This window comes from Gobio gobio (genome assembly GCF_949357685.1).
Source record: "Gobio gobio genome assembly, chromosome: 19".
Classification (NCBI taxonomy): Eukaryota; Metazoa; Chordata; class Actinopteri; order Cypriniformes; family Gobionidae; genus Gobio; species Gobio gobio.
Window position 1 is genome coordinate 1,929,915 of NC_137112.1, and position 22,500 is coordinate 1,952,414.

General features: G+C 43.9%; 1 protein-coding gene across 1 annotated transcript in view; it reads left to right on the top strand.

Annotated features, from left to right (window-relative positions):
- aspscr1 (ASPSCR1 tether for SLC2A4, UBX domain containing) overlaps positions 1-22,500 on the top strand; it is a 39,006-nt gene that overhangs the window by 1,136 nt on the left and 15,370 nt on the right. The window contains exons 3-7 of the mRNA XM_079845198.1: positions 8,764-8,878; positions 18,126-18,226; positions 20,507-20,564; positions 22,285-22,358; positions 22,428-22,500. The exon at positions 22,428-22,500 is cut by the window's right edge and continues 372 nt beyond it. Coding sequence (XP_079701324.1) covers positions 8,764-8,878; positions 18,126-18,226; positions 20,507-20,564; positions 22,285-22,358; positions 22,428-22,500 — 421 coding nt within the window. The remainder of the gene's footprint in view (positions 1-8,763; positions 8,879-18,125; positions 18,227-20,506; positions 20,565-22,284; positions 22,359-22,427) is intronic.

Sequence of the window (22,500 nt, forward strand, 5' to 3'; positions counted from 1 at the left end):
GAGAGAGAGAGAGAGAGAGAGAGAGAGAGTGTGTGTGTGTGTGTGTGTGTGTGTGTGTGTGAGAGAGAGAGGGAGGGAGAGTGTGTTGTGGCAGTACGAAAAAAAAGGAGTTTTTTTTTGCTGTGTGGCCGGATGGAGGAGGGAAATAAATTAACCGGAAATAGGAAATGTGTGTGTATATAAGGAGGAGTTACAGGAGGAACGGGAGGAAAAAAAAAAAAGAAAGAGGAGAGAGAGAAGGAAAGAGAGAGGGAGAAAACCCGCATACCTGAGGAAACCGCCTAGTTGGTGAGACTGAACGCATCACTGCTGTTTGGGCCAGTCGGGTCGCTGAAGCGGACGCGAGTTTCCATAGCGATCTCTGTAGTGCGGCATGCACTCACGGCTGCTGGTTGCAGAGTGACGACGTCTTTGTGGCTGACGAGAGCGAGTGAGCTGCTCAGGTGAACGAACTCCCTGTTTAAACTCCCTTAGCGTAATAGACTCCCACAGACAAAAAAACAGTTTCCTTCCTGCCATTACCGGCCCGAGCTCAGCGCTCTTCACGCACACACACAAACACACGAACTACACCAACACGCAAACATACCTGAACTTTCAAGCACGCCCATTCATCACATCACACCAAAGACAAAGACTTTTGTTTAACTCCAGGTGTTTGGGTTGATTTAATGTGTAAACATTTTTGTAATTTTGTAAAGACCTGATTGGTTGAATTTCCTTTTGTTATTTAATTTGCTCGCATTGAGAGACTGAACGGTTGAAGGTGTTGAATCTGCCAGGAGTATTCTAAGCGATACTTGCATCAATTTTGACTGTTATTTTTTATTTTATTTATCTATTTATTTACTTATTTATTTTTGTTTTCATTGTAATTATTGTTTTCATTGTGTTGAACAAATGAGTGTTTTTTTCTTTTAATTTAAACCAAGGTGATCTCTACATATATATACTTTTCCTTATTACTGTTTCCACCTCTTGTCGAGGGAATCATGTGACCCTTATTGGGGTTTAATTAATTGTCCAAATTATTTATTCACTTTTTCTTTTCTTTTTTTGTGACTTTTCTACATTCATTCTTTTGAAAATATAGAAACATTTCATAACATGAAACTGAACTTCTGGATTATTTTTGCTTTCGTGTTAGTTTGGAAAAAATATAACCATGAATATGAGATATTTGTTTGAGACTGATTTATGTTTGTAATCGGTGGCTAATAGAGACCTTCCGGGGGTAAAAAAGCAACAGATAACATTTATATTTCGACAAGAGTAAGCTTGTCTGGCGCCCGAACTGTGTATAAGTTAAAGTAGATATTATATTTAATTTTTTTTGACCTGCCACCGTTACAGAAGTGGCGCCCGAATAGGGACTTGAATTTTTTTTGGAAAAAAGAAAACAATATATCGAATTTTGTTTTGATGAAGACTTGAACTGTGGGGAAAAATTTGTGAAACACCCTCTACAAACTGTGATTGACAATTTTGTTACCTTTTGGGGAAAAGTGTATTTGGTAACCTGTGTTCTTTGAACTGTGGGAGGAAAAGCCTGTATTTAAGGAGAGGTAACCATTAATGAGGACAATTGAAGTGGGACTTGGTGTTTAAATACTTAAAAAAAAAAAAAAAAAAAAAGAAGTCAAATTTATGTATGTGGGTTAGACTTGTTTATTGAACACTGTTACAACATTGTCATATTGTTGTTTTATGCATGTTCTGATTGTTTCCTGACACACATACACCTTCCATTTGACATAACATTGTACACAGTTCATTGTAATTGCAGATATGACCACTACACCATCCCCTATGTCCACTTATGTGGATATTGAAGCTCCTCCAGACGTTGCAACCCCTACATGGCCAACTGTCACACATCCTCAGGTTACCCCTGGTCATCCTTTACCACGTGTTCCATACACCCAAGTGCCTTCTAGAACCAGCTATCCTGAATCACATGTCCAGTTTAGCACTCCAGTACAAACTCTTTCCTGGGAAGAGGGGCCAGGCCCCATGCAGCTATGCACATCACCTGACCTTTCTTCTTCTTTCTCTGTGACCCAGCAGGATTTGCCCGGTGTACTCCCAACTCCTGGAAGAGAAATGCACCAACTTACTTCAAGGGTTCAAGGTAATTGGGATACACTTCTGGATTTTGTAAAAACTCAAACAAAAGCAGTCGGTGAACTTACCCAGGGGCTGAAAGCAGCTTCTTCTCAGCACAGTGACCAAATTAATAACCTCTCTACCAAAGTGAGGGACAACCAGCAGCAAGTTCTCACCCTAATGGCCACGAGTGGAAAACAGGATGAGTCTGAGGCTGATCAGTTAACTAAAGCCATAAAACTCATGATATCAGGTGAACTTCAAAAAGTAGAATCTACTGTGGTATCTGAGGTACGCTTCATGGTGGATCAGCTCCAGCTGGAAGTTCAACAAGACCTAAAAACCATGCAACAACACTTTCAAAAAAGCCATGATCAGCTGACCACAGAAATACAGCAATGCAACAGTCAAACTGCTATTCTTTGTACCAACTTAAGGAAGTTTGAGACTGAGATGACTGATCGATGTAAAACTCAAGAAAAGAAGATGGTGGATCTACTTAAGGAGAGACTACCATCCCCTCCTGATTCTACTTCGCTCCCTTCCCTTCCTCCCTCACCCTCAGGGCCTGCACCTGTACCTGCACTCGCACCTCCATCCGCTGCTACAGGGGTAAGAAGTGACCACCTGAAATTAACGTTTCCCACCTTTGGAAGGCCATCCGACGACCCAGATCCGTTGCTATATCTGGCCCGTTGTCAAGATTTTCTAGCACTACATCCCTTGGTTGATACAGACCTGCTGGCCACTTTCCGAACTGTCCTGTATGGAACTGCCCGTGACTGGTGGGAAGTTGCCAGATCCTCTATAACAACATGGAGTGACTTCGAATCCGCCTTCCTCTCAGCTTTCCTCTCGGAGGATTATGAAGATGAGCTGGCAGATCGGGTCAGAAATAGGACCCAAGGTGAGAAGGAGTCCATCAGGGATTTTGCATTCTCGTACAGGGCTCTCTGCAAAAGGTGGAAGCCTGCCCTAACAGAGAGTGACATGGTAAAATTGATCCTTAGAAATATCAAGCCCTATCTTGCCAGCCAGCTACGCAGCAGAGTAAGCACGGTCGAAGATCTAGTGAAGCTGGGTCACCAGCTGGAAAAAGATTATGCGCAGCAAATCCAATATGAGGGACGTAAGGCCATAAAACCACCTACAATGCCACAAAGACCAATTTCTAGTCAAACCGTGGAGAAGCCTCAAGTACAGTGTTGGAGGTGTAAAGGTTACCACTCACCTGGAAACTGCCCACATTTTACGTCTGCTTCTCCTAACCAGCCATCTGGACAGTATCGTGCCAACAATAACAAGCATTCCTTCCAACCTTTGAAGTCTGGGGGTCCGCCTCGTCAGCCAGCTACCCTTTCCAGCAATGCGGTGTCTGCAGTAGCTACACCCTGGCCATCTATGACCATGGAAGAGAGTACCACCACAGGTTTCAATACCCCAAATCAGCCATCTGCGGTACCACAACAATTAGTAATACCCATTAGTATTGGCACTTGGAGAGGGAAGGCTATACTGGATACGGGCGCAAGTTACACCCTCCTCCATGAAAACCTTTTGTCAGAACTTAACCCACAAGTCAAACTTCACCCTTGGACTCTTGGACCACTTTATTTAGCTAATGGTGTGGCAGAAGTTCCACTAGGCTGGATAAATTTGCCCATTATTATCCATGATAAGACTTACTCAGTGTGGGTGGCTGTCCTCACCTCCAAAGCCCTTGCTTATGCAGTGATCTTAGGTTTGAACTTTATATTCTCTAGTGGTCTGCAGATTAACGTGACAGACAGGAAATATTCATTCAAGTCTGCCCCTAATGAAGACTATCCTTTTCAACCAGGTCAGGCCAGTATCCCTGCAGTGAAACTACCACACCTGGAAAAGAGACATCATCACAAGAGCGTTAAGCAAAGCCTCTCCCTGCTTAGTTCCATTCCTCCACCCACACCCCCATTGCTATCATGCCCATTTGACAACTTGGATGATCAAGAGTTAATTGACCTGGCTGTAAATGGTGCTCACCTGCCACCGGACGGAAAACACCAACTACGGCAAATCTTAGAGTCCAACTCCGAGGTGTGTACCCTTCGTCCAGGACGGACCGATGTTCTCCAACACCACCTCTATATCACCCATCCAGTGCCCATTAAACAGCGACCGTATCGCATGAGTCCTTCCAAGCAAGCTGTTGTGAGAGAGCAGCTGGAGGAGATGCTACAGGCTGGTATCGTGGAACCATCTCACTCAGCCTGGGCTTCACCTGTGGTTCTAGTTCCCAAAAAAGATGGTAAAATGAGATTCTGTGTTGATTACCGGAAGGTTAATGCTATAACTGAGAGTGATGCATACCCTCTCCCGAACATCACTGAGATTCTTGAATCCCTCTCTGGTGCGTCCATCTTTTCGACCATCGACCTTAACAGTGGCTACTGGCAGGTAACAATGGACCCAGATAGCAAGCCCATGACGGCCTTCATCACTCCATCAGGGTTATATCAGTTTAGAGTCATGCCCTTTGGGTTAAAAAATGCCCCAGCGACCTTTCAAAGATTGATGGAGACAGTGTTGAGAGAATTGCGAGGTAACATCTGCTTTGTCTATATTGACGATATTATAGTGTACTCACCAAGCATGGACCAGCACTTCCTCGATCTCCAGACAATTCTCCATCGATTGCGGACAGCTGGGTTGACTGTAAACCTAAAGAAGAGCAGGTTTTGTCTTCAGGAGTTGACTTTTCTTGGGCATGTGGTGAATATTCATGGTATCTCCACAGACCCGAGTAAGGTGGAAGCCATCCGTGCATACCCTGTACCTCGTAATATCAAAGAGGTTCAACGCTTCCTTGGACTCTCCGGGTGGTACCACCGGTTTGTGGCAAATTTCTCACAGATCGCAGAGCCCATTAATGCCTTGAAAAAAAAGGGTCATGCATTTAAGTGGTCACCCCAATGTCAACAGGCTTTTGAACTGCTAAAAGCATGCCTTACCTCACCTCCCATCCTCGGACATCCCGACCTTGAACGTCCATTTATTGTGTATACCGACGCCAGCGACACCGGACTGGGTGCGGTGCTGACGCAGCGCAGGGACCAGGGCTCAGAGCAGGTGATTGCATATGCAAGTAGGACCCTAAACAAAGCAGAAACTAATTACTCAGCGACAGAGAAGGAATGTCTTGCTGTTGTGTGGGCTCTAGAAAGGTGGCAGCATTATTTAGAGCCCAAACTATTCACTGTGGTGACCGATCACTCAGCCCTGCAGTGGGTAATGAGCTCTACAAAAACCACCAGCCGACTTATCAGATGGGTTCTTCGACTGCAGAAGTTTGATTTTGTAGTTGAATACCGGAAAGGTAGGCTGAATGTAGCCCCTGATGCTCTGTCCCGGATCCACACCCCACCCGGATGTAGCGTGTATACCAGTCGAACTGAGGAGTCAGACCTTCCAATCTCTGCCGCTGCCATATGGGAGGAACAACACAAAGACCCTGATGTCATCAGAATATTCCAAACAATGGCAGGACATGGCGATCATCTGAAAGATCAATATAAGGTAATGGAAGATAAACTGTACCACACAACACAGTTGAAGAGTGGCCACTGTCATTATCGGATATATATGCCCAACAGTCTGATTTCGACAGTCTTGAAACACTATCATGCAAACCCATTAAGTGGTCATATGGGTATTTACAAAACCTACCAGAGGCTGCATGAGGTGGCTTTTTGGCCGGGGATGTGGGCGGACGTTAAGAATTACGTCAAAAGGTGTGTGAAGTGCCAAACTCTAAAAAGCGAAAATCGTAAACCTGCAGGAAAAATACAACAAATCAGCACCTCACATCCCAACGAAATGTTAGGGGTAGACATTATGGGACCAATGCCCCGCAGTACCCAACAGAATGAGTACCTTCTTGTCTTTGTGGACTACTTTACCCGCTGGGTGGAGCTGTTTCCCATGAGGAAGGCCAATGCACAAACCGTTGCGACGATTTTCAGGAGAGAGATTCTGACACGATGGGGTGTTCCGGACTTTATCTTATCTGATAGAGGTTCCCAGTTCCTTTCTGCTGTATTTAAGGAGTTGTGTGGTAAGTGGAGTGTCTCACAAAAACTCACCACTGCATACCACCCACAAACTAATATGACAGAGAGAGTAAACAGGACCCTCAAGTATATGATTGCTGCTTACGTAGATGATAACCATAAGAAATGGGATCAATACTTACCTGAGCTACGATTTGCAGTCAATTCAGCTGTCCAGGAGTCCATTGGCATGAGTCCCGCAGAACTCCACTTGGGGAGAAAATTGCAAGGACCAATGGACAAACTGTTGCACGGTAGGAATCTCTCTCCCGATCTACCTTCCTATGATGTTGTCAATAATCTTGTCCAACTTCAAGTAAAGGCAAAGGAGTGCTGCAAAAAAGCCAAAAAAAGACAGCTTAGGAATTACAATAAAAACAGACGGGAGGTGTTCTTTAAAGAAAAGGACCGAATATGGTTAAAGAATTTTCCCCAGTCCAGTGCACAACATTACTTCAGTGCAAAACTTGCTCCAAAATGGAAGGGTCCTTACCGTATAATAAAGCAGCAGGGTCCGTTGAATTATCAAGTGGCATTGGAGTCCACAGGGGAAGATGTTCGCACTGTGCATGTGACTAATTTGAAACCATGTTACCCCACATCAGAGGAGTTGGAAATCCAAGAGAGGCAACGAATCCTGGAAATTTTCCAAGAATCCGCTAGTGAGGATGAAGATTTCTTAGGTTTTTAATTCCCACTTCTCACTTTTTGTCTTACAACCATGGGTTGTTTTCTCCAGAGGGGGAGAGTGTGGCAGTACGAAAAAAAAGGAGTTTTTTTTTGCTGTGTGGCCGGATGGAGGAGGGAAATAAATTAACCGGAAATAGGAAATGTGTGTGTATATAAGGAGGAGTTACAGGAGGAACGGGAGGAAAAAAAAAAAAGAAAGAGGAGAGAGAGAAGGAAAGAGAGAGGGAGAAAACCCGCATACCTGAGGAAACCGCCTAGTTGGTGAGACTGAACGCATCACTGCTGTTTGGGCCAGTCGGGTCGCTGAAGCGGACGCGAGTTTCCATAGCGATCTCTGTAGTGCGGCATGCACTCACGGCTGCTGGTTGCAGAGTGACGACGTCTTTGTGGCTGACGAGAGCGAGTGAGCTGCTCAGGTGAACGAACTCCCTGTTTAAACTCCCTTAGCGTAATAGACTCCCACAGACAAAAAAACAGTTTCCTTCCTGCCATTACCGGCCCGAGCTCAGCGCTCTTCACGCACACACACAAACACACGAACTACACCAACACGCAAACATACCTGAACTTTCAAGCACGCCCATTCATCACATCACACCAAAGACAAAGACTTTTGTTTAACTCCAGGTGTTTGGGTTGATTTAATGTGTAAACATTTTTGTAATTTTGTAAAGACCTGATTGGTTGAATTTCCTTTTGTTATTTAATTTGCTCGCATTGAGAGACTGAACGGTTGAAGGTGTTGAATCTGCCAGGAGTATTCTAAGCGATACTTGCATCAATTTTGACTGTTATTTTTTATTTTATTTATCTATTTATTTACTTATTTATTTTTGTTTTCATTGTAATTATTGTTTTCATTGTGTTGAACAAATGAGTGTTTTTTTCTTTTAATTTAAACCAAGGTGATCTCTACATATATATACTTTTCCTTATTACTGTTTCCACCTCTTGTCGAGGGAATCATGTGACCCTTATTGGGGTTTAATTAATTGTCCAAATTATTTATTCACTTTTTCTTTTCTTTTTTTGTGACTTTTCTACATTCATTCTTTTGAAAATATAGAAACATTTCATAACATGAAACTGAACTTCTGGATTATTTTTGCTTTCGTGTTAGTTTGGAAAAAATATAACCATGAATATGAGATATTTGTTTGAGACTGATTTATGTTTGTAATCGGTGGCTAATAGAGACCTTCCGGGGGTAAAAAAGCAACAGATAACATTTATATTTCGACAAGAGTAAGCTTGTCTGGCGCCCGAACTGTGTATAAGTTAAAGTAGATATTATATTTAATTTTTTTTGACCTGCCACCGTTACAGTGTGTGTGTATGTGTGAGAGAGAGAGAGAGAGAGAGAGAGAGAGAGAGAGAGAGAGAGTGTGTGTGTGTGTGTGTGTGTGTGAGAGAGAGAGAGAGTGAGAGAGTGAGAGTGAGGGTGTGTGTGAGGGTGTGTATGAGAGAGAGTGTGTGTGTGAGTGAGGGTGTGTGTGAGAGGGTTAGTGTGTCTGTTAGAGAGAGAGAGAGAGAGAGAGAGAGAGAGAGAGAGAGTGTGTGAGTGAGAGTGATGGTGTGTGTGAGAGGGTGAGGGTGTGTGTGAGGGTGTGTGTGAGTGTGTGTGAGTGAGTGTGTGTTTGAGAGAGAGTGTGAGTGTGTGTGTGAGTGAGTGTGTGTTTGAGAGAGAGTGTGAGTGTGTGTGTGTGTGTGTGTGAGTGTGTGTGAGAGTATGTGAGTGTGTGTGTGTGTGTGTGAGAGAGAGAGAGTGTGTGAGAGAGAGTGTGTGTTTGAGAGAGAGTGTGAGTGTGTGTGTGTGTGTGTGTGTGTGTGTGTGTGTGTGTCTCTGACGGCTCTGTCTGATCTGTCTCTTGATCTGCAGGTTTCAGAGGAGTGTTCTAGATCTGACTCTGCAGTGGCGGTTTGCCAGTCTGCCCAATAATGCCAAGCTGGAGGTGGTGGTGTGTTCGCGGCAGCCGGCGGGAGCCGAGGGAGCGGTGTGTGTACCATCAGGTGTTGAGTGTGGCCATGAGTGAAGCTCAGTAGTGTAGGGTGGACGTGTGTGAGTCTGGGATCTTAAGATTAATTTTCCTGTGAACCTCTTATTCTTTAGAGGTGTGTGTTATTGGTCAACACACGCCTGCAGGGTCCGAAATTAACACACGCCAATGCGCCAAATGCGGGTAGATTTTCCGTTTGGCGACTAAATTCAAAAGGCTATCCGCCACACTGGCGGGGGATTTTCATACCAAAATAGTAATGCAATATTACAAATTTTTTTTACAAAAGCGTGAGCAGCATTTGTTGATCTGTTTTTACTTCTATGTACTCTTATTCATTGTGTGCCTACTTGTTTGACATTTTTGCACTCTGTTTACAGAACTTTTGGTCAACTACAGTTTCTATAAGTGCTTTACAAATAAATTTGATTACATTTTGATCAATATATAGATTTTTTTTATTATACATTTCAAATTTTGCTCTGGACAATTTTTTGTTTGTATTCAACATAATACATAATCAGTCACTCGGTGGATCTGTCACTCGGTGGATCTGTCACTCTGTGGATCAGTCACTCTGTGGATCAGTCACTCTGTGGATCAGTCACTCGGTGGATCTGTCACTCTGTGGATCAGTCACTCTGTGGATCAGTCACTCTGTGGATCAGTCACTCTGTGGATCAGTCACTCTGTGGATCTGTCACTGGGTGGATCTGTCACTCTGTGGATCTGTCACTCGGTGGATCTGTCACTCGGTGGATCAGTCACTCTGTGGATCAGTCACTCTGTGGATCAGTCACTCTGTGGATCAGTCACTCTGTGGATCAGTCACTCTGTGGATCAGTCACTCTGTGGATCTGTCACTGGGTGGATCTGTCACTCTGTGGATCTGTCACTCGGTGGATCAGTCACTCTGTGGATCAGTCACTCGGTGGATCTGTCACTCTGTGGATCAGTCACTCTGTGGATCAGTCACTCTGTGGATCAGTCACTCTGTGGATCAGTCACTCTGTGGATCAGTCACTCGGTGGATCTGTCACTCTGTGGATCAGTCACTCTGTGGATCAGTCACTCTGTGGATCAGTCACTCTGTGGATCTGTCACTCTGTGGATCTGTCACTCTGTGGATCTGTCACTGGGTGGATCTGTCACTCTGTGGATCTGTCACTCGGTGGATCTGTCACTCGGTGGATCAGTCACTCTGTGGATCTGTCACTCTGTGGATCAGTCACTCGGTGGATCAGTCACTCTGTGGATCTGTCACTGGGTGGATCTGTCACTCTGTGGATCAGTCACTCGGTGGATCAGTCACTCTGTGGATCTGTCACTCTGTGGATCAGTCACTCGGTGGATCAGTCACTCTGTGGATCTGTCACTCTGTGGATCTGTCACTGGGTGGATCTGTCACTCTGTGGATCTGTCACTCTGTGGATCAGTCACTCTGTGGATCTGTCACTCTGTGGATCAGTCACTCGGTGGATCAGTCACTCTGTGGATCTGTCACTGGGTGGATCTGTCACTCTGTGGATCTGTCACTCGGTGGATCAGTCACTCGGTGGATCAGTCACTCTGTGGATCTGTCACTCTGTGGATCAGTCACTCTGTGGATCAGTCACTCTGTGGATCAGTCACTCGGTGGATCTGTCACTCTGTGGATCAGTCACTCGGTGGATCAGTCACTCTGTGGATCTGTCACTGGGTGGATCTGTCACTCTGTGGATCAGTCACTCTGTGGATCTGTCACTGGGTGGATCTGTCACTCTGTGGATCTGTCACTCTGTGGATCTGTCACTCTGTGGATCTGTCACTGGGTGGATCTGTCACTCTGTGGATCTGTCACTCGGTGGATCTGTCACTCGGTGGATCAGTCACTCTGTGGATCTGTCACTCTGTGGATCAGTCACTCGGTGGATCAGTCACTCTGTGGATCTGTCACTGGGTGGATCTGTCACTCTGTGGATCAGTCACTCGGTGGATCAGTCACTCTGTGGATCTGTCACTCTGTGGATCAGTCACTCGGTGGATCAGTCACTCTGTGGATCTGTCACTCTGTGGATCTGTCACTGGGTGGATCTGTCACTCTGTGGATCTGTCACTCTGTGGATCAGTCACTCTGTGGATCTGTCACTCTGTGGATCAGTCACTCGGTGGATCAGTCACTCTGTGGATCTGTCACTGGGTGGATCTGTCACTCTGTGGATCTGTCACTCGGTGGATCAGTCACTCGGTGGATCAGTCACTCTGTGGATCTGTCACTCTGTGGATCAGTCACTCTGTGGATCAGTCACTCTGTGGATCAGTCACTCTGTGGATCAGTCACTCGGTGGATCTGTCACTCTGTGGATCAGTCACTCGGTGGATCAGTCACTCTGTGGATCTGTCACTGGGTGGATCTGTCACTCTGTGGATCAGTCACTCTGTGGATCTGTCACTGGGTGGATCTGTCACTCTGTGGATCAGTCACTCTGTGGATCTGTCACTCTGTGGATCAGTCACTCGGTGGATCAGTCACTCGGTGGATCAGTCACTCGGTGGATCAGTCACTCGGTGGATCTGTCACTCGGTGGATCAGTCACTCTGTGGATCTGTCACTCTGTGGATCAGTCACTCTGTGGATCAGTCACTCTGTGGATCAGTCACTCTGTGGATCTGTCACTCGGTGGATCTGTCACTCGGTGGATCAGTCACTCTGTGGATCTGTCACTCTGTGGATCAGTCACTCTGTGGATCAGTCACTCTGTGGATCAGTCACTCTGTGGATCTGTCACTCGGTGGATCAGTCACTCGGTGGATCTGTCACTCTGTGGATCTGTCACTCTGTGGATCTGTCACTCTGTGGATCAGTCACTCTGTGGATCTGTCACTCGGTGGATCTGTCACTCGGTGGATCAGTCACTCGGTGGATCTGTCACTCTGTGGATCAGTCACTCTGTGGATCTGTCACTCTGTGGATCAGTCACTCTGTGGATCAGTCACTCTGTGGATCAGTCACTCTGTGGATCAGTCACTCTGTGGATCTGTCACTCTGTGGATCAGTCACTCGGTGGATCTGTCACTGGGTGGATCAGTCACTCGGTGGATCTGTCACTCGGTGGATCAGTCACTCTGTGGATCAGTCACTCGGTGGATCTGTCACTCTGTGGATCTGTCACTCTGTGGATCTGTCACTCTGTGGATCAGTCACTCGGTGGATCAGTCACTCTGTGGATCAGTCACTCGGTGGATCTGTCACTCTGTGGATCAGTCACTCTGTGGATCAGTCACTCTGTGGATCAGTCACTGGGTGGATCAGTCACTCTGTGGATCAGTCACTGGGTGGATCAGTCACTCTGTGGATCTGTCACTCTGTGGATCAGTCACTCTGTGGATCAGTCACTCTGTGGATCAGTCACTCTGTGGATCAGTCACTCGGTGGATCAGTCACTCTGTGGATCAGTCACTCTGTGGATCAGTCACTGGGTGGATCAGTCACTCTGTGGATCTGTCACTCTGTGGATCAGTCACTCTGTGGATCAGTCACTCGGTGGATCAGTCACTCGGTGGATCAGTCACTCTGTGGATCTGTCACTCTGTGGATCTGTCACTCTGTGGATCTGTCACTCTGTGGATCAGTCACTCTGTGGATCAGTCACTCTGTGGATCAGTCACTCTGTGGATCAGTCACTCTGTGGATCAGTCACTCTGTGGATCAGTCACTCTGTGGATCAGTCACTCTGTGGATCAGTCACTGGGTGGATCTGTCACTGGGTGGATCAGTCACTCGGTGGATCTGTCACTCGGTGGATCAGTCACTCGGTGGATCTGTCACTCGGTGGATCAGTCACTCTGTGGATCAGTCACTCTGTGGATCAGTCACTCTGTGGATCTGTCACTCGGTGGATCAGTCACTCTGTGGATCAGTCACTCTGTGGATCAGTCACTCTGTGGATCAGTCACTCGGTGGATCTGTCACTCGGTGGATCTGTCACTCTGTGGATCAGTCACTCTGTGGATCTGTCACTCGGTGGATCTGTCACTCTGTGGATCAGTCACTCTGTGGATCTGTCACTCGGTGGATCTGTCACTCGGTGGATCAGTCACTCGGTGGATCTGTCACTCTGTGGATCAGTCACTCTGTGGATCTGTCACTCTGTGGATCAGTCACTCTGTGGATCAGTCACTCGGTGGATCTGTCACTCGGTGGATCTGTCACTCTGTGGATCAGTCACTCTGTGGATCTGTCACTCTGTGGATCAGTCACTCTGTGGATCTGTCACTCTGTGGATCAGTCACTCTGTGGATCAGTCACTCTGTGGATCAGTCACTCTGTGGATCTGTCACTGGGTGGATCTGTCACTGGGTGGATCTGTCACCGGGTGGATCAGTCACCGGGTGGATCAGTCACTCGGTGGATCAGTCACTCTGTGGATCAGTCACTCTGTGGATCAGTCACTCTGTGGATCAGTCACTCTGTGGATCAGTCACTCGGTGGATCAGTCACTCTGTGGATCAGTCACTCGGTGGATCAGTCACTCTGTGGATCAGTCACTCTGTGGATCAGTCACTGGGTGGATCTGTCACTCTGTGGATCTGTCACTGGGTGGATCAGTCACTCTGTGGATCAGTCACTCTGTGGATCAGTCACTGGGTGGATCAGTCACTGGGTGGATCAGTCACTGGGTGGATCAGTCACTGGGTGGATCAGTCACTGGGTGGATCAGTCACTCTGTGGATCTGTCACTCTGTGGATCAGTCACTCTGTGGATCAGTCACTCTGTGGATCAGTCACTCTGTGGATCAGTCACTCGGTGGATCAGTCACTCGGTGGATCAGTCACTCGGTGGATCAGTCACTGGGTGGATCAGTCACTCTGTGGATCAGTCACTGGGTGGATCTGTCACTGGGTGGATCTGTCACTCGGTGGATCAGTCACTCGGTGGATCAGTCACTCTGTGGATCTGTCACTCTGTGGATCTGTCACTCTGTGCATCAGTCACTCGGTGGATCAGTCACTCTGTGGATCAGTCACTGGGTGGATCTGTCACTGGGTGGATCAGCCACTGTGGATCAGTCACTGTGTGGATCAGTCACTCTGTGGATCTGTCACTCGGTGGATCTGTCACTGGGTGGATCTGTCACTCGGTGGATCTGTCACTCGGTGGATCTGTCACTCTGTGGATCTGTCACTCGGTGGATCTGTCACTCTGTGGATCTGTCACTCGGTGGATCTGTCACTCGGTGGATCTGTCACTGGGTGGATCAGTCACTCTGTGGATCTGTCACTCGGTGGATCTGTCACTCTGTGGATCAGTCACTCGGTGGATCAGTCACTGGGTGGATCTGTCACTGGGTGGATCAGTCACTCTGTGGATCTGTCACTCGGTGGATCTGTCACTCGGTGGATCAGTCACTCGGTGGATCAGTCAATGGGTGGATCTGTCACTGGGTGGATCTGTCACTCGGTGGATCTGTCACTTGGTGGATCAGTCACTCGGTGGATCAGTCACTCGGTGGATCATTCACTCGGTGGATCAGTCACTCGGTGGATCAGTCACTCTGTGGATCTGTCACTCGGTGGTGGTTAGTTTGGAACAAATGTTGGTGAAAGTTGTAATTGTTTGCAGTTATTTTTGTTAGAACAGACATCTGATTTGTTTAAAATGCAGTTATGTAATAGTTTATAACAGCCTCTCACCACTTCCACTCCGCTGTAATCATGCTGTGTTCGTCACATCCGTGTGATCGGCGGTCAGTAAACATCCGTGTGTCCGGAGCACATCTGCACGGCATCCTCACTCACATACTGAAGAAACATTAGCATGACTCGCTCGTATTGTGTACAGTGAGTGTGTAAAAGCATAAACAGCTCGTGTGATGTTTCCTTCTGTGATTGAGTTATGACATCAGCGTTCCGGATCGATGACATCATCAGTTCTGTGTCACGTCTGAAGCACGCGAGCTCCGATCCCATCTGCTGTTTTACGGGAATGTGTTTATTACGGCGAATGTTTGTGTGTTTGTAGCCGGACGGCCGGATGAAAGGGAAAATGAACGTTGAATTGGAAGATCAAGGCGCGGGTGATTTAATGAGCGGCTCGGTCGTAAAGCATGATGGGTAAACCGGCGTCCTGCTCTTCCCGCCAGCGTTTAACGGCCGCTCACACTTCAGGCATGTGGAGGGAGGAGGAATGCTCGGCGTGTCCAAGTGTGTGTTTGCGGTTGAGGCCGTACACAAGCGCGTGCCTTGATGTGCTGCCCGGCTCACATACCTCTGCCCCTCAGGCTTTATCTCCCACTGGAGGCTTTCCTGAAATGATTCTGGCTCTGGAGACTTCAGGGTTGTTGTTTTCCACACGTCTTTGAAATGCGATCAAGAGTTTTAAGAGTGTTTGCATCAGCTCAACCAGATTTCTCTGTTGTCTTTTCATGGAGCTACAGTCAACCAAACCATTAACTCAACATGTTCTCACATTATCACGGCCAGTGTTGGGGAAAGTTACTTTGAAAAGTAATGCGTTACAATTAAGGATCGACCGATATGGATTTTTTAGTGGCGCTACCGATTTTTTTTCATCAGCCTTAGCCGATGAGCGATACGGGCTGCCGATTTTCTTGAGCCGATATTTGGAGCCGATACTGCTTTTGCTCCCTCAATTTACATCATAAAAATGACACAATGATCAGGATGATAACAATTTAAAATTTACAATTTAAAAAAGGAACATTTATTGAACTTAAAAAAACTATATTTAACAAATAGTAAAAACAGGTGAGGTAGAACAAGAAGTTCAGTGGTGAAAATAAATTCTGAAAATAAATATTTAAGCATAAATAAAATAATTACACTATTGCACACAGTATCAACAAGCAAGCAGCATAATAAAGTGCACACTGACTGTACTATACTTCATTTAAAACTATTTACAACCTAGTCATTTAATGGTTACACTCTAAAAAATGCTGGGTTAAAAATGACCCAAGTTGGGTTGAATATGGACTAACCCAGCAATTGGGTTGTTTTGACCCAGCGGTTGGGTTAAATGTTTGCTTAAAACAACCCAATTGCTGGGTTAGTCCATTTTCAAACCAAAAGCATTTTTTAGAGTGTAGGTGCTTAACTTAATCTCTTGTAGAGCAACACCAGCGGTAATTCAGGAAAAAATCTCCCAATGCTCCACGTGAAACTTCAGTCTTTCCACCTTTTACCATCGTGTCAATTCTCAATTGATTTTGATTAATATGCGCAAGGGAGAGCGAGACAGTTTGAAGACGGTGAGAGCTGCCCTGTGGACGCCTGTCTGTAAATAATGCAGGGAAAAATATATCGGCCAATGCAACAGCCTTGTATCGGCCGATGCTGATACACGTAAAAATCGCAAATATCGGCCGGCCGATATATCGGTCTATCACTATTTACAATATATCGTTTTTCTGAAACATATTGATTATAAACGTGATTTATTAGCTCAGATTAAAGCTCATGATTCACTAGTAAATCTGTCTTAATGTGGAGCTGCTTTATGCTGCTAGTTCATGCAGGGCCGTAACCACCATTGACATTAGAGGTCAACCGATTAATCGGTTTTGGCGATTAATCGGCACCGATAGCTGATTAAATCGGTTATCTGCAAAAATCCACACCGATAGTTTTTTCGGTGTGCTGTCATTACACAGCTCTCGTACTACAGAACACTACAGTACTGTTGCCAAATCATTATAAAGTAATTAATTTCTTCATCTTGTTATAAAGTTCAGCACTGTTTTACTTATGTTTTTTTATCCAGTATCCATTTTAAAAACTATTGGTCGATCAATCGGTTATCGGCAAGTGCGGTCCGACCTAGTTATCGTATCGGTAAAATCCACTATCGGTCGACCTCTAATTGACATTGAGGGGGACAAGCCCACTCTAGAACTACAATAACCATTAGAACTACAATAACCATTAGAACAACCATTAGAACTATAATAACCATTGGAACTACAATAACCATTAGAACAACCATTAGAACTACAATAACCATTAGAGCTACAATAATCATTGGAACTACATTAACCATTGGAACTACAATAACCATTAGAAATACCATTAGAACTACAATAACCACTGGAACTACAATAACAATTAGAACAACTATTAGAACTACAATAACCATTAGAACTACAATAACCATTAGAACTTGAATAACCATTAGAACAACTATTAGAACTACAATAACTATTAGAACTACAATAACCATTAGAACTACAATACATTTTAGAACTACAATAACCATTAGAACTACAATAACCATTAGAACAACTATTAGAACTACAATAACATTAGCACTACAATAACCATTAGAAATACCATTAGACCTACAATAACCATTAGAACTACAATAACCATTAGAACTACAATAACCATTAGAACTACAATACATTTTAGAACTACAATAACCATTAGAACAACTATTAGAACTACAATAACCATTATCACTACAATAACCATTAGAACAACCATTAGAACTACAATAACCATTAGAACAACTATTAGAACTATAATAACCATTAGCAATACAATAGCCATTAGAACTACAGCAACCATTAGAACTACAATAACCATTAGAACTACAACAGCCAAGCCATTAGAACTACAATAGCCATTAGAACTACAATAACCATTAGAACTACAATAACCATTAGAACTACAATAACCATTAGAACTACAATAACCATTGGAACTACAATAACCATTAGAACTACAATAACCATTGGAACTACAATAACCATTAGAACTACAATAACTATTGGAACTACAATAACCATTAGAACCACAATAACCAATGTCTCTGCATTTACGGTTTTCTTAACACTGGGAAACTTGCGTTACTTATTTGAAAAAGTAATCTGATTACAAAACTCAAGGTATTTGTAATGCGTTGCCCCAACACTGATCTCAGTTCATTCTCTATAGTTTATAAAATGGTAATAAAATATGAGCAGAACTCAGAGTTAAACTGAACAAACTCCTCTCGATAATGTCAGATAACTGATAGAAAGGGATGTAATGGATCACAATCAACCAATCAGCTGTTAGATTTAACAACACAATTAGATAATACCAGTTTAGATCAACCAATGAGCAAGCAGTGCTTCATTGTGTTCAGTCTGTGGGGTCAAAGGTCAAATGTACCACAGTTTTATCTGTAGTCTAACTCGTCAGTAATGCTGCTGAATCAGATGTGTGTGTGTGTGTGTGTGTGTGTGTGTTGCTGTGGTTCAGGTGCGGATCGCCCTTCAGCTGGAGGACGGCTCTCGTCTTCAGGGCTCTTTCTCCAGCGGTCAGACGTTATGGGATTTACTGACCCACTTTCCTCAAACCAGGTGTGTGTCGTTCTGTGCGGTTGTTTGTGTGTGTGTTCTTTGTATCGATTAAAGTGAAACGCATTCCTCCTGCTGAGGTTTTTAAATGCAGCCAGATCGTGTGTAACATGTTTTATGAGCTCTCAGTGCCGCTGCCAAGCTCTTTAAACTGCTCTCACAGGCTCCTCCCACTCACACAACAGGCCACGCCCCTTCACCACAGACCACTCCCCCTGCTCACACACAACCACTGATTCCCTCTCTGCCCTCTTTCCCAAAAACAACTGCATGGAAAGGGAATATGGGTCGGGAGAAACCGGCCAATCAGGGTTTCTGCGGGTCTTATAGACCTTCCACAATTTAAGGCCTTAGATTGAAGCAGAAAGTCTTAAATTCAATATTATGTCATTAAATTAGGGCTCTATGATTTCTGCGATGGGTGGAGTTGCAAAAATCATTAAGAAAAATGTAATTTCCTGTATAATGCAGAGTCACGGATGAATAAATCAACAGTAGGTCCGTCTCTTAAAGGGCCAGTTCACCCATTAATGAGAATCCTGTGGTCATTTCCTCTCCTAATGTCGCTCAAACCCCTCAGACTTTCCTTCATCATATAAAGCCACCGAGTCTCTTCAGAACATCTGGAATAATCCACTCCATCCGTATGGATCAGTTTCTCTTGATGAACTTTCTGAAGTTGCTTAGACAGAAATCTCTCATTTCATTACAAATCTCTTCATTTGTGTTCAGAAGACGAACGAGAGTCCGGCACATTTAATCTGACCATTAAAGCAGAGGCCAGACAAATAAAAACAAAAAATACAACAGAAATAAGGCCCTAATTTAATTAATTAATAATTAATAATAATAATAATAATTAATTCTGTTTAATTTCTGCTTTCCAGCACAAATCTCTAAATCTCCTTAAATCAAGAGACATTTAATGACACGCAAAATGGCGAAATTAAGTCTTGTTACAAAACAAGAATTACAGTAACCATTGGAACTACAAAACCATTAGAACTACAATAACCATTAGAACTACAATAACCATTAGAACTACAATAACCATTGGAACTACAAAACCATTGGAACTACAAAACCATTGGAACTACAATAACCATTAGAACTACAATAACCATTAGAACTAGAATAACCATTAGAACCACAATAACCATTAGAACTACAAAACCATTAGAACTACAAAACCATTAGAACTACAATAACCATTAGAACCACAATAACCATTGGAACTACAAAACCATTGGAACTACAAAACCATTAGAACTACAATAACCATTAGAACTACAATATCCATTGGAAATAACCATTAGATCTATAGTAACCAGTGGAACTACAATAACCATTGGAACTACAATAACCATTAGAACTACAATATCCATTGGAAATAACCATTAGAACTACAATAACCATTGGAACTACAATAACCAATAGAACTACAATAACCACTGGAAGTGAGTTTGTGCTTAAAACAAGAACAGATATCTGTCATTGGGTGTGAAAGTTGATTTTTATGAACACATTGGCAGGTATTTGCTCGTAAAATCACTTTCACAAGATTTCTGATCTCAAACTGTTAGCTATTTTTATAATTTTTTTAATGAAATATAAAGTGATGGAGATCTGTTGTAAATTGTGTGTTCAAACATTGAAGTGTCACTAATACAACTCATTTACATTTAGAGATCATATTTACATGTTCGCTTAAAGGGTTAGTTCACCCAAAAATGTAAATTGTGTGATTAATGACTGAGCCTCATGTGGTTGGACACCCGTCAGACCTCCGTTCATCTTCAGACACAAATGAAGATATTTTAGTGTAAATCTGATGCTCTGAAAGGCCTCCATTGGCTCAACTTTACACTCTCAAGACCCTTAAAAGACACTAAAGACTAAAGTTACAAAGTCCATCTCACTACAGCGGCTCTACAATAACTTTATGAAGACGAGAATAGTTTCTGTGCGCAAAAAAACCCTAAATAACGACTTATATAGTGATGACGATTTCAAAACACGGCATCATGAAGCTTCGAAGCGGTATGAATCAGTGAGTCGATTCAGCGGTTCAGAGCGTTATGAATCAGTGAGTCGATTCAGCAGTTCATTAATGACACAATTTACATTTTTGGGTGAACTAACCCAAAACTAACCTTAAAATTTCTTTAATAAAAAGGTCTTAAATTGACCTTCAGTCTGATGTATATTCAGTGTGTGTGTGTATGTGTGTGTGTTGTCGTCCAGCAGACACTTAGTGTGTGTTTTTGTTTGTTCTCCTCTCAGGACGTGTGATCTGGAGGCGTCTGGACACACACCGGTGTGTGTTTACATGAGAGACGAGGTGAGACGTCCGCTTCAACATCAAATCATAATCACTTCAGTTAAAGGAACACGCCACTATTTATGAAAACAGGCTCATTCTCCGTCTCCGCTAGAGTTGAACAGTTGAGTTTGACCGTTTTTGAATCCATTCAGTCGATCTCCAGGTCATAGATCATAGATCTGCTGAATGGATTCTAAAAGTTGTTCTAAATCATTGGAATCAATAAAAATATTGACAGCCAATCAGAATCCAGTGACAATCTGAAGCGCTTATAATAAACAGAATGATATTGTGCGCTGGTTTGGATGCTAATATAGTTATGGTTCTTGTTGTGAACTGGGCTTTACAATCGTGTGTTTCATCTCTTCTTAACCCTCCTATTGCACATAGACTGTAATTAAATATGGGCGTAGTGTCCGTGACATCACCCATAGGATCTGAAGAGCAGTTTTGAAGCTTAAAGTCGGGTCGAGCTGGCCGTCGCCATCTTGTCAGCTCATCACTCCCGGATAACAGAAAATGGGCAAAAAGGCGGGACGTGGGCGGAGCTTAAGTGAGGCGATGACTAACAGACAGCAGACAAACGGCTATCCACCTGTCACTCGAAGTGGCCACGCCCTTAATTATGCAGAACTTTAAGGCTTTATATAATGCAAAGGAATGAGTTATAAAAACATTCCCCCCCTCACAGTCGTCACAATTTATTTTCACCATTTGTTTCTTATGCTCCAAATAATGTAGTGATGTAAAAAATTACAAAATGTATTTTTTCCTGGGACTTTATCAAGACAGCTTTTATCACGGCGTCTCGTGTAGTTAGGATACGTGTCAGCCATAAATCTAAACGAGTTGTGTTCCAAATTTGAGGTTGATATCTCAAAAAATGAGCTTTCAGTCAGATTGTGTTTGTGCGCAGTACCGAACGCTTCCACTAGAGGAAATCCGCCTCCCGTTCATTTCCAACTCAAGTGTGGCTGTTTTTTCCAGGATCGTTTCACCTTTTCCAATCACCAGGGGCGATTCTAGGGTTCTCATTTTAGGGCGGCTCAGACCCCAGTGAGGGTATGAAACAAAAAGGGTAACACTTTAGTTTAGAGTCCAATTCTCACTATAAACTAGTAGCTGATTAGTATGCATATTAGGATATTGGCTGTTTATTATTACTTATAAAGCAAATATTAATGCCTTATTGTGCATGAGCATTTTGTACATTCCTTAATCACACAATGTAGGCAGATTTATAATCACTGAAGTCCCCAATGTGAGGTAGTTAGGAGGGTTTTGATTTCCATGATCTACACATGTGCATTTTAAGATGTTCTGGATGCCAAAAAATGAGAAACAACAGCTTGAACACCATGTCAGTGGCAGATATGACTGATTACGTTTTTCCATTTTTGTCAGTGAAGACAGTAAACACATGTTTAACTGATATTTATATGTTTTATGAATCATTTTGTGGCAAAAAACCCTTATCAATTTTCACACCGATCTGATGAAGTAAAAAATTCTAAAAACAAAATGTTAAATTTTAAAATAAGAAAATGTCTGTTTTATTCCTAGGAGTGTGTGTGGATGATGGATCATAGCATTGTGTAATTAAACAGAAAGTAGTAAACACTGTGTGTGTGTGTGTGTGTGTGTGTGTGTGTGTGTGTGTGTGTGTGTGTGTGTGTGTGTGTGTGTGTGTGTGTGTGTGTGTGTGTGTGTGTGTGTGTGTGTGTGTGTGTGTGTTCAGGTCAGCGGTGAGGAAGCCCTGAAGACGACGACTCTAAAGTCTCTGGGCCTCATGGGAGGAAGTGCCATCATACGGTGAGCTGTCAGTGCTGATGTCATATCCCTGTCTGATTCCTGATGGTAATGAAGGTGTGTCTGCATCAGATATGTGCTGAAGGGCTCCTCGGGTCCTGCGGTCGCCACGCCAACGGATGCTGTCGCCAAGACGACCGTATCA